The sequence below is a fragment of the Sprattus sprattus genome, assembly GCF_963457725.1.
Source record: "Sprattus sprattus genome assembly, chromosome: 7".
Lineage (NCBI taxonomy): Eukaryota > Metazoa > Chordata > Actinopteri > Clupeiformes > Clupeidae > Sprattus > Sprattus sprattus.
Genome location: NC_137926.1, coordinates 7,086,728 through 7,100,410, shown reverse-complemented (window position 1 = coordinate 7,100,410; position 13,683 = coordinate 7,086,728). Strand labels below are relative to the sequence as shown.

Below are 13,683 nucleotides of genomic sequence, written 5' to 3'. Positions count from 1 at the left end.
GAGGTAAAGGAACATTTTTGCTTCCTAAAATTCTCCCAAAAGAAAATAAAGGTATCTCTAAAATGTTTATCCTCTAAAAGTGACACATTAAAACACCAGTATGCGCTCCTGGGCTTGAACATTTTAACTGATGCCCTGCAAATAACCGCAGAGTGATCGGAAAAACCTGCTGGCAGGATGTGGCATGATTTGAATAGGTTGAGGTGATGCTTATGAATATAAATCCTATCCAATCGTGCTAAGGATATATAACTATCCCTGCTATGAGCCCACGTATATTGTCTAACATCCTGGTGCAACGTCCTCCATAGGTCACACAGATCATAAGTATTTATCAGTTTTACTAGAGCTTTCTGGGAGGGGGCATGAGGCTCTAAATGATTCCTGTCTAACTTCTCCTCTGCAGTGCAGTTGAAGTCACCACCCATGACCAAAAACGCCTCTGGATCCAATCCACTGAGCACTTCACAAAGGTTATCAAAAAACAAAACTCTCTCTATACCAATCGTCGGTGCATACACATTCAGAAAAATCATGGTCTGTTTATCAAAAACTGCCTTTACCAACAGGAGTCTTCCCTCCACTATCTCCTCTACTTCACAAGAAAGAGGGAGAAAACCACTAGAAAAAAGTATAGCCACGCCCCCACTCAAGGAGGTCCTGTGACTAAAAAAACTCTGCCCCTTCCACTCTTTCCTCCATTCGACTTCGCATTTTACGTCACAATGCGTTTCCTGCACAAACATTACAGTTACTTGTTTTAGGGTGATAAAATCAAACAGCGTTAGCCTTTTCTGTCCGTTTCTGGCACCGTTTAAATTAAGCGTGGCAACACTAAGGGAGCTTGTTTGACTCGTCATTTTGCATTCTCCTCGAGCCGAACCTTCTTCCTCAATACAGTTAAAAACTTTCGGAGGCGTGCAACCTCCTTCTCATCAAAAACGCCCTCCCTAATGTAGCACAACACATCGTTAATAAACTGCAACCTCTCTGGGAAATGCAACTCAACTTCAACGTTTCTGATGCCTTTGGTTTCCCGCAGAAAGCGACTGATGTCCTCTGCCTTGTACTGCGCTGCACCCTCTTCACCAGATGCGTTCACGTCCCCCTGTGAACACTCTGACCATTGCGACACCACAGACTCACTGTCACTGTCCTCACTTTCCACCTCTCCTCCCTTCTTTACCTTATTCCTATTCCCTTCATCCGGGCCGATCTTTCTTTTGCCCGGTTTTTTAAACTCGGTATCCATAGCATTCTCTTGGGCAGCGAGCGGAGATGTTCTTAAACCCGAAGCTCCGGCCTCATCACTCCTCCCCGACCCACTGTCCTGGGCAACAGGCATACTGGTCATTACTTGGACTGCTTGAACTGCTTAAAGCAGCAAGCTCCTTTGATATAAAATCATTTACTGTCAATGACACAGTCACGTCAGGCTCAGAAGTGCTACCTTCTACATTCACAGACTCTTCTGCGCTGAGATCTATCAACGCACCGTCTAAACCAACCCCATTTTCCCCAACCCCATTTTCCGATGCATTTGCTTCAGCTGCTGGGGGGGCAGTCTTAGATGGACCAGTCGCGTCTGCCTCATTCAACCCGTCATTCCGCTTCTCTGCGCCTTCACCCCTTTTAGGACAGTCACGACTTATATGCCCGATGCCACCACACTTAAAACACTTCAATGCTGAGTCTGACGTGACAAAAACCACATAGTCAAACCCCTCTACCCTAAGCTTCAACACCAGATTAAGATCCTCCTGGCCATCATTCAGCACCATAAAAACCTGCCTTCTGAATGACACTAAATGCTTCAACAGGTGCGATTTACATCCCAGCGGAATTTTCCTAATGGTGGAAACCAGCCTACCGTACCGCTGCAACTCCCTTTCCACTAGGACATCCTTAACAAAAGGGGGAATATTAGAAATCAAAACCTTTTTGGAGGGGGTACTCAGTGGAAGAACCGGTGTAAGGGTGCTACGTATTACTACCCCCTGTTCAATTAAATCTCTCGCTTTTTGAACCGTGCTAAGAAAAAGAACAACCGCGTTGTTCATGCGTGATGCCGACTTAATATGCTCGTGGCCCACCACACTGCCTACACCCAAACTACATTCTTCTACGGATGCATCACATTGGATCTTTACACCATGATTTCTCGTAAGCATGTCGAAATCCATTTCCCCGCAGCAGTCACGCGTCCAGCGAAAGCTGGTGGCCGACTCCACGGGAAAACTCTCAAACAAATTATACAGCAAACGTAAAACGATCTACAGCGCCTGTAGAGCTAATATACAAAGTTTTCAAAAAAGTTTAATTCAAAAACACATACAAAAGGACACACAATAGAGAAAAGTCAGAGAAACGGCCAAAAGACGGCTTCACTCACAAACCCGTTCACTCTCGCAACACGCGCACTCACTTCCACTTCCGCTTCCGCTCAGAGAGAGAGAGAGAGAGAGAGAGAGAGAGAGAGAGAGAGAGAGAGAGAGAGAGAGAGAGAGAGACCAAACACTGAAGACACCCTGGCTCCGTATTTGTTTTGGAGATTTGTGCTTGAGCAAATCAGTGCAGTCTCTTTTCACATATGATGATGAAAGTGACAAGATTTATTGAGTGCTGATGAGGTACTTACTGCCATTGAAACACTTCAAAGGCTGGCATTACCAGGACAAACCACTAAGCTACTGACCACTCCTATGACTACCTGCCCTCCTACAACTTACTAGCCTGGGTGCCATCTGTTTGTCCGCGTTCCACTGATCAAGTTCAGCGAGAAGGCAGCAATCAGTGGAACGCGTACAAACGGATGGCACCCAGGCTAACAACTTCCCTCCTCAGACTGGGCAAAAGCTGCTGGCGTTCAGACTAATGAACCAGTGGACCTTATTCTCCTGTTGTCACGGTCATGATTGATTCTTTTTTCCACACGTGTTTCCCTTTTGCTAAGTGGATCTAAGCAGTGCTGGCTTTCTTTAAGTCTTTATCACTTTAGATGTGGCCCTTTTGAAGGGGACATTTGTTGGAGAAAAAGCAGAGCACGTCAAAGTAGCTGGACAGGCTAGTCATTACTCTCTCTGTATGGGTAGGTAGGCGGAGTGTTGTGTGTTGCATCTGGTGCAGTCGTGAATGTTCCGTCTGGTTGCGCTGTATGCAATGTGTTTTTCCATTGTGTGGTGGTGGTGGGGTTCTACACTGAGTCACAAGGAGGTGAGGCAGCAGTTCATGCTCTGCCATTAACGGCAGTTGGTGGTGAATACTGAGGTAGGTGAGGCTGCAGTCCATGCTCTGCCATTAACGGCAGTTGGTGGTGAATACTGAGGTAGGTGAGGCAGCAGTCCATTCTCAGCAATTAACGGCAGATGGTGGTGAATACTGAGGTCGGTGTCGGCTCTAATTCTGTCAGGCATATTGGGCATCATCATATGCCAACAGGTAAACTGAGGTCATCTCATCTCTAACTTGGCATTGCTGCGTCTTAACCTTAATCCTCATGTCTTTCAGTGGTACGGGATTTTCCGCAGTGATCTTTGTAAATGGTTAAAGAGAGGACAAACCTTAAAACAATGCAATGAGGCTTTAACTGTTGGATAAGGTTCATCAACAAGATATGTATCGCATAGAGTGTAGTGCATATTTCTATGAAATTATGAGTATCTGTGTGACGATTGAGTCTATGACAGCCAAAGATGGGCAAGCCCTCATGCACTCCTTTCATTTTCAGTATTTACAACTGTCATCCCACCCACCACAAACACACACACTCCCACACATACACATACACATACACAAACACACACACACACAAACACCCACACAAACACACACACATATACACATATACACACACAAAGCTCATTCATAACAAACCTTTCCCCACACGCGACATGTTTTGAAAGGTGTAGCTCAAGGCAACGCTGTGACCTCTGTCCCCTCCTGTTGTGAGAGCTCGTACCCCCGCGGCCAAATGTGTTTTTTCAACTTGACTAATCATGTTTATCCCTCACCCCCACCCTGATGACAGCCGCCTGAGACCCTCATAAAGCTTCTAGTTTGCCATAATTGTGTGATGCTCAAACATATTAGGGTTCCTATGAGCTCATATGGAACAGATTTCCCAAGCAAGAGTTGCCCCAAAGCCCTGTTGTGGGTATTAGTACTTGTACACTGAGTTTTTGAGTTGTGTATTGTTTTGATTTCATCCACATGAAAGTTATGAGGCAACTTTTCTTTTTTTTTTTTTATGGCAAATAGAGTATTGTAAAATCTCAACAAGTCTGCAAACCCAAATGAATAAAATTCAACTTCAAGATCTTTCATGTTCAGATGCGAATTCCCAGACAGCTGTGTCTCTCTGTTTGTTTCATCAGACGATGTTGTGTAACTCTTCCATTCTTCTTGATCTGTCAAGAGCTTTTCAACAGACACCATCACAATGAAGGAATGAATGCACAATCATACAGATCCATGTTCTTTGTGTACACAGTCACAGTTGAATGAAGGCTGCAACTCACAAGTTCTCGCGTGTTGTTCCCTTTGCTTCCCCTTTATGTGATTTATGTTCTGTTTTTCCCCCGCACTTATTCTTGACTCATTTCCCTCCGACTTTACAGGAGAACTGTTAATAGTTTACACAAAGCCCAGCGGCGGTGTTTGTTCTGTGCTGTGGTCAACAGCACTACGTAGGTTTTCAAGACATATTGGAGAAAGGTGAAACAAATCATGTTCTGGCAGGCCTCTGTAACCTCTTAAAAGATACAAATATTTAATCCTTTGAGAAGGATTACGTGGACAGCTCATAAAAAGCTCAAATAATGAGCTGTTATTGAACACTGGCCATCAAAGGTTTTGTTGTGGACATATTCTGTTGGGTTTCCTGCCAGCTGATTTGCTTTGACGTTTTTTGTGTTAATGCATGAACTGAAAATGAGAAAAGCCTGCAGACAGAAAAACACTTGGAACTGAGGATGCCGAAAAAGTTTACCCTTGTGTTTCGGTGTTTCAGTGTTTTGTGGGAAGTTGCTAACCCTAGTTCACTGATATTCTCTGCAGGGATGTACCTTCTGGACATGATCTACATTGACTCGGCCTATCCCGCGTCTGACAGCATACTAGAGACTGAGCAGAGGACCAATCAGATGAACAATCTCCTGCGGGTCATCTCCGACCTCCAGGTTTCCGGCAATTATGGTGAGTGTCCTCCTGTAACCTTCCCTCAGACAAACATTCACTGGATTGCACACACCGCAATGTGCTGAATTATATAAAGTGTGTATGCTTTAATCAGCTGGAGAGTGATAAATGATCTGCTGCAGGATACACAGTAGTTGTTAATCTTAACAGCCTAGGAGTTTACGCTAGCTGGGTAGTGGCTCTTGTCAGATTTGTTTGAAAATTCCCTTCCCTTTTGCACGTTTCTCTGCTTGTTCTGTTCACTTGGCCGTCAGAGGCGTGCACGTGTGTGTGTGTGTGTGTCTGGGTTCTCTCAAAGCAAAATTTGTAATACCGCATTTACGTAGTCTTTGTTTAATTCATCCCATGTTCTTGATTGTTGGACGTCTCGTGTTTCACGGGGATTTTCACGTTCGACGAAGGCCCGTGTGGAGTCCTGCGGAGGTTGGACCTGGCTAGCGACCCTGTCCATTTATGAAGCTCACATCCCAAGTTTCACCCCTCCTTTGGAGAGCTGTTCTGAGAGCTGGCAGGCTAGTGGACTAACGTCGTCAGTTAACTCCTGACCCCTGATTTAGATTGTTATGTTGATAGACAACAAAAAACTGGCTTTTGAAAAAAAAGGGCAACAGGAAACGATCAACGTTCCTGAACCTGAAAGAGCCTCAATAATGTTTACAGAGTTCCTTCTCCTTTGGAATCCCGGGCCTGGTGAAACAAATACAACACTGAGACAGTTGAATACACAGAGAAGAAGAAGAAGAAGAAGAAGAAGAAGAAGAAGAAGAAGAAGAAGAAGAAGAAGAAGAAGAAGAAGAAGAAGAAGAAGAAGAAGAAGAACGAGAAGAAGAACGAGAAGGAGCGAGGGGTCGGGGGAGGGGGAGGGGGAGGGGCATTTGTTTCTGGGCACAAGAAATACTGTGGTGTCAAGTTGGGTTATAGAAATGACCTCATCATGTTGTCTAAATAAAGTAATCCCTTGGCATGGGACTCTGAGCAGTTTCGGACATGCCAATTGCCACCACTGAGCCCAGCAAGAGGCTCAACAGGATGCAGGCGGGTCCAGAAGCGTGGGCACATGTGCGGAGGACACACGTGGGTGATGTCATACGAAGAGAACCTCTGACATTGCCACACAGCCCTCTGACTTCTCCCCGAGCCCCATTGCTCTCACACACACACACACACACACACACACACACACACACACACACACACACACACACACACACACACACACAGTGCACGCGGAAGCACGGTGTACATGTGTCAGTGTACACCGCACCAATTAGGCATTTGGGTCGGCGGAGCAGTAGGAAAGAATGAAGGGGAAAGAAATGAACAGGATGATTATTATGGGCTAATTGTCTTTAATCATAACCATTCCCCCTGACTGCAACTAGCGTCAAATTCTCCCTTTGGACTCTCCCTTTAGAGAGCAGAGAGGGCTTGTTCTAGGCTTTTTTTTCTGTGCCTCTCTGTGTCCAACCATCTGTTTTCCTCTCTCTGTCTCTCTCTCCTTCTCCTTCTCCTTCTCCTTCTTCCTCTCTCTCTCTCTTCCCCTCTTTCTTTTGCTCTCTGGCAGATCACCTTGTGACCCTTCCCCATGTGCAGAAGTACTTGATGTCAGTGCGCTACATTGAGGAACTTCAGAAGTTTGTGGAGGATGACAACTTCAAGTAAGTGGTTGCGAGTCCGGCCAATGGGGAGGTCGCTCAAGCCCGAGCTCTGTGCTACGGCTCTCTTAAGATGGGCCTTTGAGGCCGCTGCCTCGGGGCTCCGAGTCACGTGAGCCAGCTAAGATAATGAAAGTGATTTAGGGTGCCGGAGACAAGGGGAGAAGAGGAAGGGTGAGATGCCTGGACAGGGCAGGAAACACAGGTCAGGTCTGTCTTACAGTTGTTGCATTGATGTGATCAAAAACACACCCTCAGGTTAAAAGCATTGCAATAGTCAAATGCCAGAGAACAGTAACACAATGATTTAGCTTCGCTTTGGGGGAATAAACGCAGGATTTTTCCATCTGTCCGCATCTTCTTTTTATTTATTTTTTTGGCGAATCGGAGCATTGGCGGCTTATGTTTTTATTATGTTGTCACTGAATAATTCCCTTCTAACAATCTCCCTACACTATCCATTTTTATAACTTTTAGTTTTATTGGAGTTGGATAGGCGTCAGCAGCTTATTGGGGCGGCTCTGGACAAAAAGGCTCAATTCGTATCATTTTGCAGTTAGAAAAACCCCGAAGTGCAGACATGAGGCCTTTCAGCCTTCCACTGACCCACACGTCCCTCGTGTCCAATGTTTACATCGAATGCAAAACAACACGTCCAGTCTTCTCTTCTATTCCATGTGCCTCGTTTGTTCTGTTTTTAGCAGATCTGAGAACAAGTTTCATTTCATAACTTACATTGGTTAAGGAAAAAGATATTTCAATTCCTTTCAAAGACATTTCATTTTAAGGGTAATTTCAGTTCTTGTCATATCGTTCACAGTTGTTGTGTCTAATCATTATTTACCTGTGTTTACACGCAGTGAAGGAGAGTAAACATTGACGTAGTTCTCTCCATTGAGGTGTTTGTTTTGGTGGACAAAGGGATCAACCTTCCGCCCGAGTGACCGGCACAATGACGCCATTTGTTTGCATTGGCGCGCACCTCGCTCAATGGAGTAATGAAGTGTGATATTCAGTGTTAGGGGCAGAGATGCTGAAAAGGCCATGACGCAACCTTTTCAGGTCAAATTCTCCAGAAACATTATGAAGAGCCTAAACCTTTCTCAGACAAACATTCACTGGATTGCACACACCGCAATGTGCTGAATTATATAAAGTGTGTATGCTTTAATCAGCTGGACAGTGATAATTGATGTGCTGCAGGATACACAGTAGTTGTTAATCTTAATCTGCAACAATCTTGACAATTGCTGCAAATCCCAAAACCATCTTCGTCACGTTGTCATGGTGCCACCGAAGGTCCGGGTCACACAGGGACCCGCGACCCGCTGTAACATCTTGAAGCAGACCATGCCGTTGTTTTTCCTCTCGGCTGTGACATGCAGAACTCAGAACTCGGCAGAACTAAAAACGAGTTAGACCATTCCTTTCGAGTACACCTGATTGTTTGAGTGCTGGAGGACCAGACGTGTTGTTTACCCCCGCGGAACTCCGAGTTCATTAGGAAATAAGTGCTGTAGTGGCTACCGCTCTGGGAAAGCCTGCTGTTTTACGCATCTGTAAAGACTTTTTCCATACTTTCTCTGAATGAACAATTTTCCAATGGATTTGATATGTCTGGCTGTCTCTTTACAAGCATAGTTGTGGTCTAGCGAGAGCCTCACTTTCCTCCTGGACAGTCTGGGGTTCTGTAACTCTTCCTGGCTATCTAGTCGGCCTTGCCATGTAGATTTTCTCACACTTAGTGGTGCAAACAGAAGCATCCATGTTGTTTTTCCAGAAATGGAACAAATGGTCAGTTCCTTTACCTCAACTGGTGGAGATGAATTTTCACAGGAGATAAATTGTATAATCTTCCTTGTGTTGTACGTTGGATAGGATAGAAGCCAGTGTCAAAAGCCAAAGCCAATTTTTCTTGACTCACATTTGATTGGGCATGCTTGGGTAGTACTGCCTTGTTTTTCTTTGTGAGTTTGTTGTTCTGCTTGATTAGCTAGGTGGCTAGTGACTCTACTTGATACAATAGTTTGTTGTTCTGCTTGATTAGCTAGGTGGCTAGTGACTCTACTTGATACAATAGTTTGTTGTTCTGCTTGATTAGCTAGGTGGCTAGTGACTCTACTTGATACAATAGTTTGTTGTTCTGCTTGATTAGCTAGGTGGCTAGTGACTCTACTTGATACAATAGTTTGTTGTTCTGCTTGATTAGCTAGGTGGCTATTAACACATGTGTAGCGAATGAGCTCTGCTTGATACATTAGGTGAGTGAACGTCTTCAGAAGTCCACTAGAGGCGCTCTTCTGTGCAGAGCACGGTTGCGCAACTATCCTGAGGTAACCATGGTGGCCAGAGTTTGGAACCTTCCTATTTTAAATGGTGCCCTGGTGCCACTGTAATGGTGAGCCTGGTGTGCCCAGACTGTTCAGGCTTGTTGGTGGACAGACAAACATGAAATAATAACACAAAATATGAATCTGTTCCAAGTTTACCTCATATCATTTCAATCTATTAAATGTCATATTAAGTTAATCTCTGAATGAATTGCCAACTAGTAATTTGTTTTTGAGGTTCTTTGGTTTTATGTGTTTTGAGTCACGATAATATTGTTTATATTGGTTATTGGTCAAGACTCTGAGTCTTCTCTGGATGTATTCAACGGGCGACACATCTGATATTTGTGACTTCTTTACGGTCGTCGCGTCCTTGCAACGAAAACAGAAGGACAGTGCAGAAGGAAAGTTGTACAAATGGACAGACAGGCCAAATCCCAGCCCTCACATTTGCGGTTGGTTTCATTTGAAGGGGTAATTACTGGCTCACATTGGACATTAAAAACCATTTGCCTGTCAGTCACATTCTAATGTTGGCTTTTCTCACATTTATTTATTTATGATGTTATGCCACATGATAATATAGCTCACTAGGATCCACTCTTCTCTCAGTGAATCATTTGGACAGAGATATATCTAAAGTCCATGGTACGGCTTAATATGAATACAAAAATTACTGTTTAGTTCAATGATGCTTTGGGTACGTTGGTTTGTTTTACGATTGTCCTATAACGGCCTCTGGAGCGATACTTGTATTTATCCTTGATCATTTGCCTTTCGTTTTCTGTATGGAAGAAGGATTTTCTCAATTATTTTTAAGACATATTTTTATCAGTGTGTGTAATAACTTTGTTTAAGTCTATAATAAAGATAATAATTTATCTTCATGACATCATGTCTTTTTAGTTGAACCATTATGACATTTCGACATTTTAAGGTGTTTTTATGGCCAGAATGCTTACATTTATCAATTTGACTTTTCTTTTCTGAGTCCAAACACAATAAACAAACCCCTGGTGTAAGCACCATGAGGATAACTTCTAAGGATATAAGTTTGGAATCGGGCTGTAGTACTATAAATATTGTTGAGGCACAGTGTAGGACCACTCAGTCATTGGCTGATGTGAAGTCTGTAATAATGATCCCTGGATAAAACGTACTTGGCTACATCAAGGGAAACAAATGTGCTGTGCTTTTTTTTATTCCAATATCTCTTTGCTTCCTCCGTATGGTTTATAGGTTGTCTCTGAAGATCGAGCCAGGAAATAGTTCACCACGAATGGCCTCCTCGAAAGAAGACCTCGCAGGTATGAGTCCTGACTTTAAGTTTAGAGACTTTAACTTTACCTAACAATGAACCCTGATGTTGGCACTTGCTGTGTGTGTACACATATGTTTCTTGAACAAACATTATTATAGAATATGGTGTGCATGTGTGGCCCTCACACACACACACACACACACACACACACACACACACACACACACAGTTCTCTATCAGTGTTTCAACCCTCTATATTCCTGCTGGCCCTTTGGGTCCGTAGGGTCCCTCGAACCTCCAACCGGCTCAGAGTCACATCCTCGGCCATAAATCATTCCGCTGAGTAGCGCCCCCAGAGACGGGCTGTTAAACCTGTGAAGCCATAGAGCACATTGGGCGTAGCGGTAACCTAAAAATGACCTTTTTTTTAAGTCACGGGGAGCTTCCCTCCCTCCCTGGCTGGCATGCGTTCGAGATGGCGTCCATCTTACGTAGGTGGGAGTCCCTGCAGTGGTGAAATGCTCTCGCTGCAACAAAAGTGCACTGTCCATCTCGAACAGCAGGCAGGGGGGACGGTTATTGGAGGGCCCTGATGGATATGACAGGCACTCCTTTGAGTCTGGGGGGGGGAGGCCAGCGAGGCTCTCTGACGTGGATCTGAAAAACACATGGGGCCACGTTCAAGGGCTCCCCTGCTAGCCGTTACTCCAAAATAACAACTTTGCACATATAGTCATCTCTCCACACCAAGCTCGCCCATCATGGTCCTCACAGCAACAGGGGGTCACCATCTATAGCCTAAAGAGGGATTTTAGAGACCTTCTCTGTGATTTGTGAGCACAAACATCAACCCCCCCCCCCCCACACACACACACAGACACACTCACACTCACACTCACACAAACACACACACACACACACACACACACACACACACACACACACACACACACACACACACACACACACACACACACACACACACAGTTCTCTGCTCTAGGTGCAAAGCTGGAGCAACTGAGAGGTGACTTAACCAGATTGGAATGCATCCATGGGAATTAAGTGGCAAAATGTGGGGGTTAAGGGGGGGTTGGGGGGGTGGGAGAGGGACCGGGTGGATTGGCCGCACAGACATTAATATATGAGAAAACATCAGAGAGGGTCTGGGAGAGCGCGGGAGCAGAGTCAGAATAGGAGGCCTTCGGCTTGTCAAGAGATTTTCCCTGCGAGAGCTTTCAAGTCGCTGGTGTCGACTCCGACTTTGTTCCACCAGGGTGGTATCCAGCAAAACTGCCTGTGGGCTCGTGTCCTGATCATGTGATGCCAGGATCACGTTTCTGAAAATGGAAGCAAAGCACAGTAAAAATGAATCCAACTGGGTCAGCGAGCCCTAGTCACGCAAACTACATGTACTGCGTTTTGCGATAATGATGTAGAGAGAATGGGCCTAATGTCCTCATCATTCCGAGCAAGGCTCTTGAGGATTGTAACCTAGGCCTTTTTCCATGTAAAAGCCACGGCTAGAGCTCTCCGTGACTGAGCCGTGTGTGTTGTTTTTGAAAAGGGTTGCCATGGTTACCAGGGCACCGTGCACCCTCTCCATGCCCCTTTACAGCACGTTTTATTCTCATCACATGGGCCACAGGAAATATCTGAGACAACATGTTCATGTTTTCAGTGTGATTTTTCCTTCTGGCCCCACAAAGAAGACGTGAGATTAACTAATACGGTTCCCAAATATAGCCCGGTCCCTGCAAATGCTATTAAACTGTTGTATGCAGATTTTCCAGCCAAGCCAGAATTAACAATGACAGGACATAATTTCCCATTTAGTATGTGTGATTATTTTTTCCGCCAAAGATTATTGCCACCGTTTCCTATAACGACAAACCCTGTAATGACTTGGCCAGAACGCATCACCACTTGTTTTGATGCAGTAAATCTTTCTATCGACATTACTGTTATTTCTATCGAGGTTGCCCAGAGCCACCGTTAGCACCGCCTAGCGTTAGCAGCATTCTGTCTCTCCACAGTGGGGGCCATGAGGACGGGGACAGACATCACAGGGGCCTCTGTCTGTTTTGTACAGGAGCAATCCGGTCGTGTGGACTGCAGTCTTGTCCAAAGTCCTTTAGTTTAGTTTCTGTTATGTAACATGATTTAACTGCGCTGGACTCGCTGATGTCCAGACCTCATAGGGGCACGGCCAAGAGGATGAGGTAGTGCAACCCAAAGTCTCCCCACCAGCAGCAGCATGCAGAGAGAGAGAAAACAGACTATGTGGCACTGAAACCAAAAGCCTAAAGTCTAAGCCATCTCATTTGTTTTTCTACCCTGAGCATACCGCATGATTAGCAAACACGTAGCCAGAGCTACATGTTAATTAGCATGTAGCGCATCTTTCCCTCAATCTCTCACCGGAATGTTCCTCTGTTTTGTGGCAAACCACCCGCTCACCCACACAGATATGCAAACATTCATGTTGCGGGGCCTATCAATAGCCTCCCCTCCCCTCCCTCCCCTCTCCTTGAGCTGTTTTGGTCATCAGAAGGCAGTGAGTTCTGCAGAGCAGAGCGCGTGTGTCTGCTAATGACAAACAGGCAATGGTGTTTTCCATAGCAGAGCCTCTCTCAGAGGACCGCAGCGGCCAAGAGTGACCAAACCGCTCCTCCTGTTTGGCTGTAGGCCTAGGGTGGGGTGGCGAGGCGTGGAGGGGTCTTAGAGACCAACGCGTGGTCAAAGCACCTTTCTGTGTGTGTGTGTGCATGTGTGTGCGTGTGTGTGTGTGTGCATGTGTGTGCGTGTGTGCGTGTGCGTGTGTGTGTGTGTGTGTGTGTGTGTGTGTTCGTGTGTGTGTGTGTGTGTGAGTGTGTGTGTGTGCGCTCGTGTGTGTGCGTGTGTGTGTGTGTGTGTGTGTGTGTGTGTGTGTGTGTGTGTCTCGAGGCTCTAGTGCGGTTGAAAGTAAACAGCGTAAACGGTAACTTGACGTAAATCATGAAGGTGTGCCGAACACCAGTAGACTGTGGCAAAGAGGCTCTGTCTGTGAATGGCGTGTACCTGGAAGAGGAAGTTTGTGCAAAGGCACATGACACCATTGCAGGGCACTAGTGTACCACCCATCCACCACCACCATCTCACAGCAACTTCAGCGTTTACTTTTTCCACAGCCCCACTGAATAAGCAGGAGTTATGTGATTCTACATGTGTAACACAGTAGCTTTACTGAATGCTGAAACCAGGG

General features: G+C 45.4%; 1 protein-coding gene across 3 annotated transcripts in view; it reads left to right on the top strand.

The window, feature by feature from the left end:
- Nucleotides 1–13,683, top strand: part of LOC308367550 (ras-specific guanine nucleotide-releasing factor RalGPS1) — a 100,723-nt gene that overhangs the window by 75,655 nt on the left and 11,385 nt on the right. For all 3 annotated transcript variants that reach the window (XM_080841486.1, XM_080841485.1, XM_080841487.1), the window contains exons 9-11: nt 5,056–5,193; nt 6,761–6,854; nt 10,421–10,488. In XM_080841486.1, the coding sequence (XP_080697612.1) occupies nt 5,056–5,193; nt 6,761–6,854; nt 10,421–10,488 (300 nt within the window). The remainder of the gene's footprint in view (nt 1–5,055; nt 5,194–6,760; nt 6,855–10,420; nt 10,489–13,683) is intronic.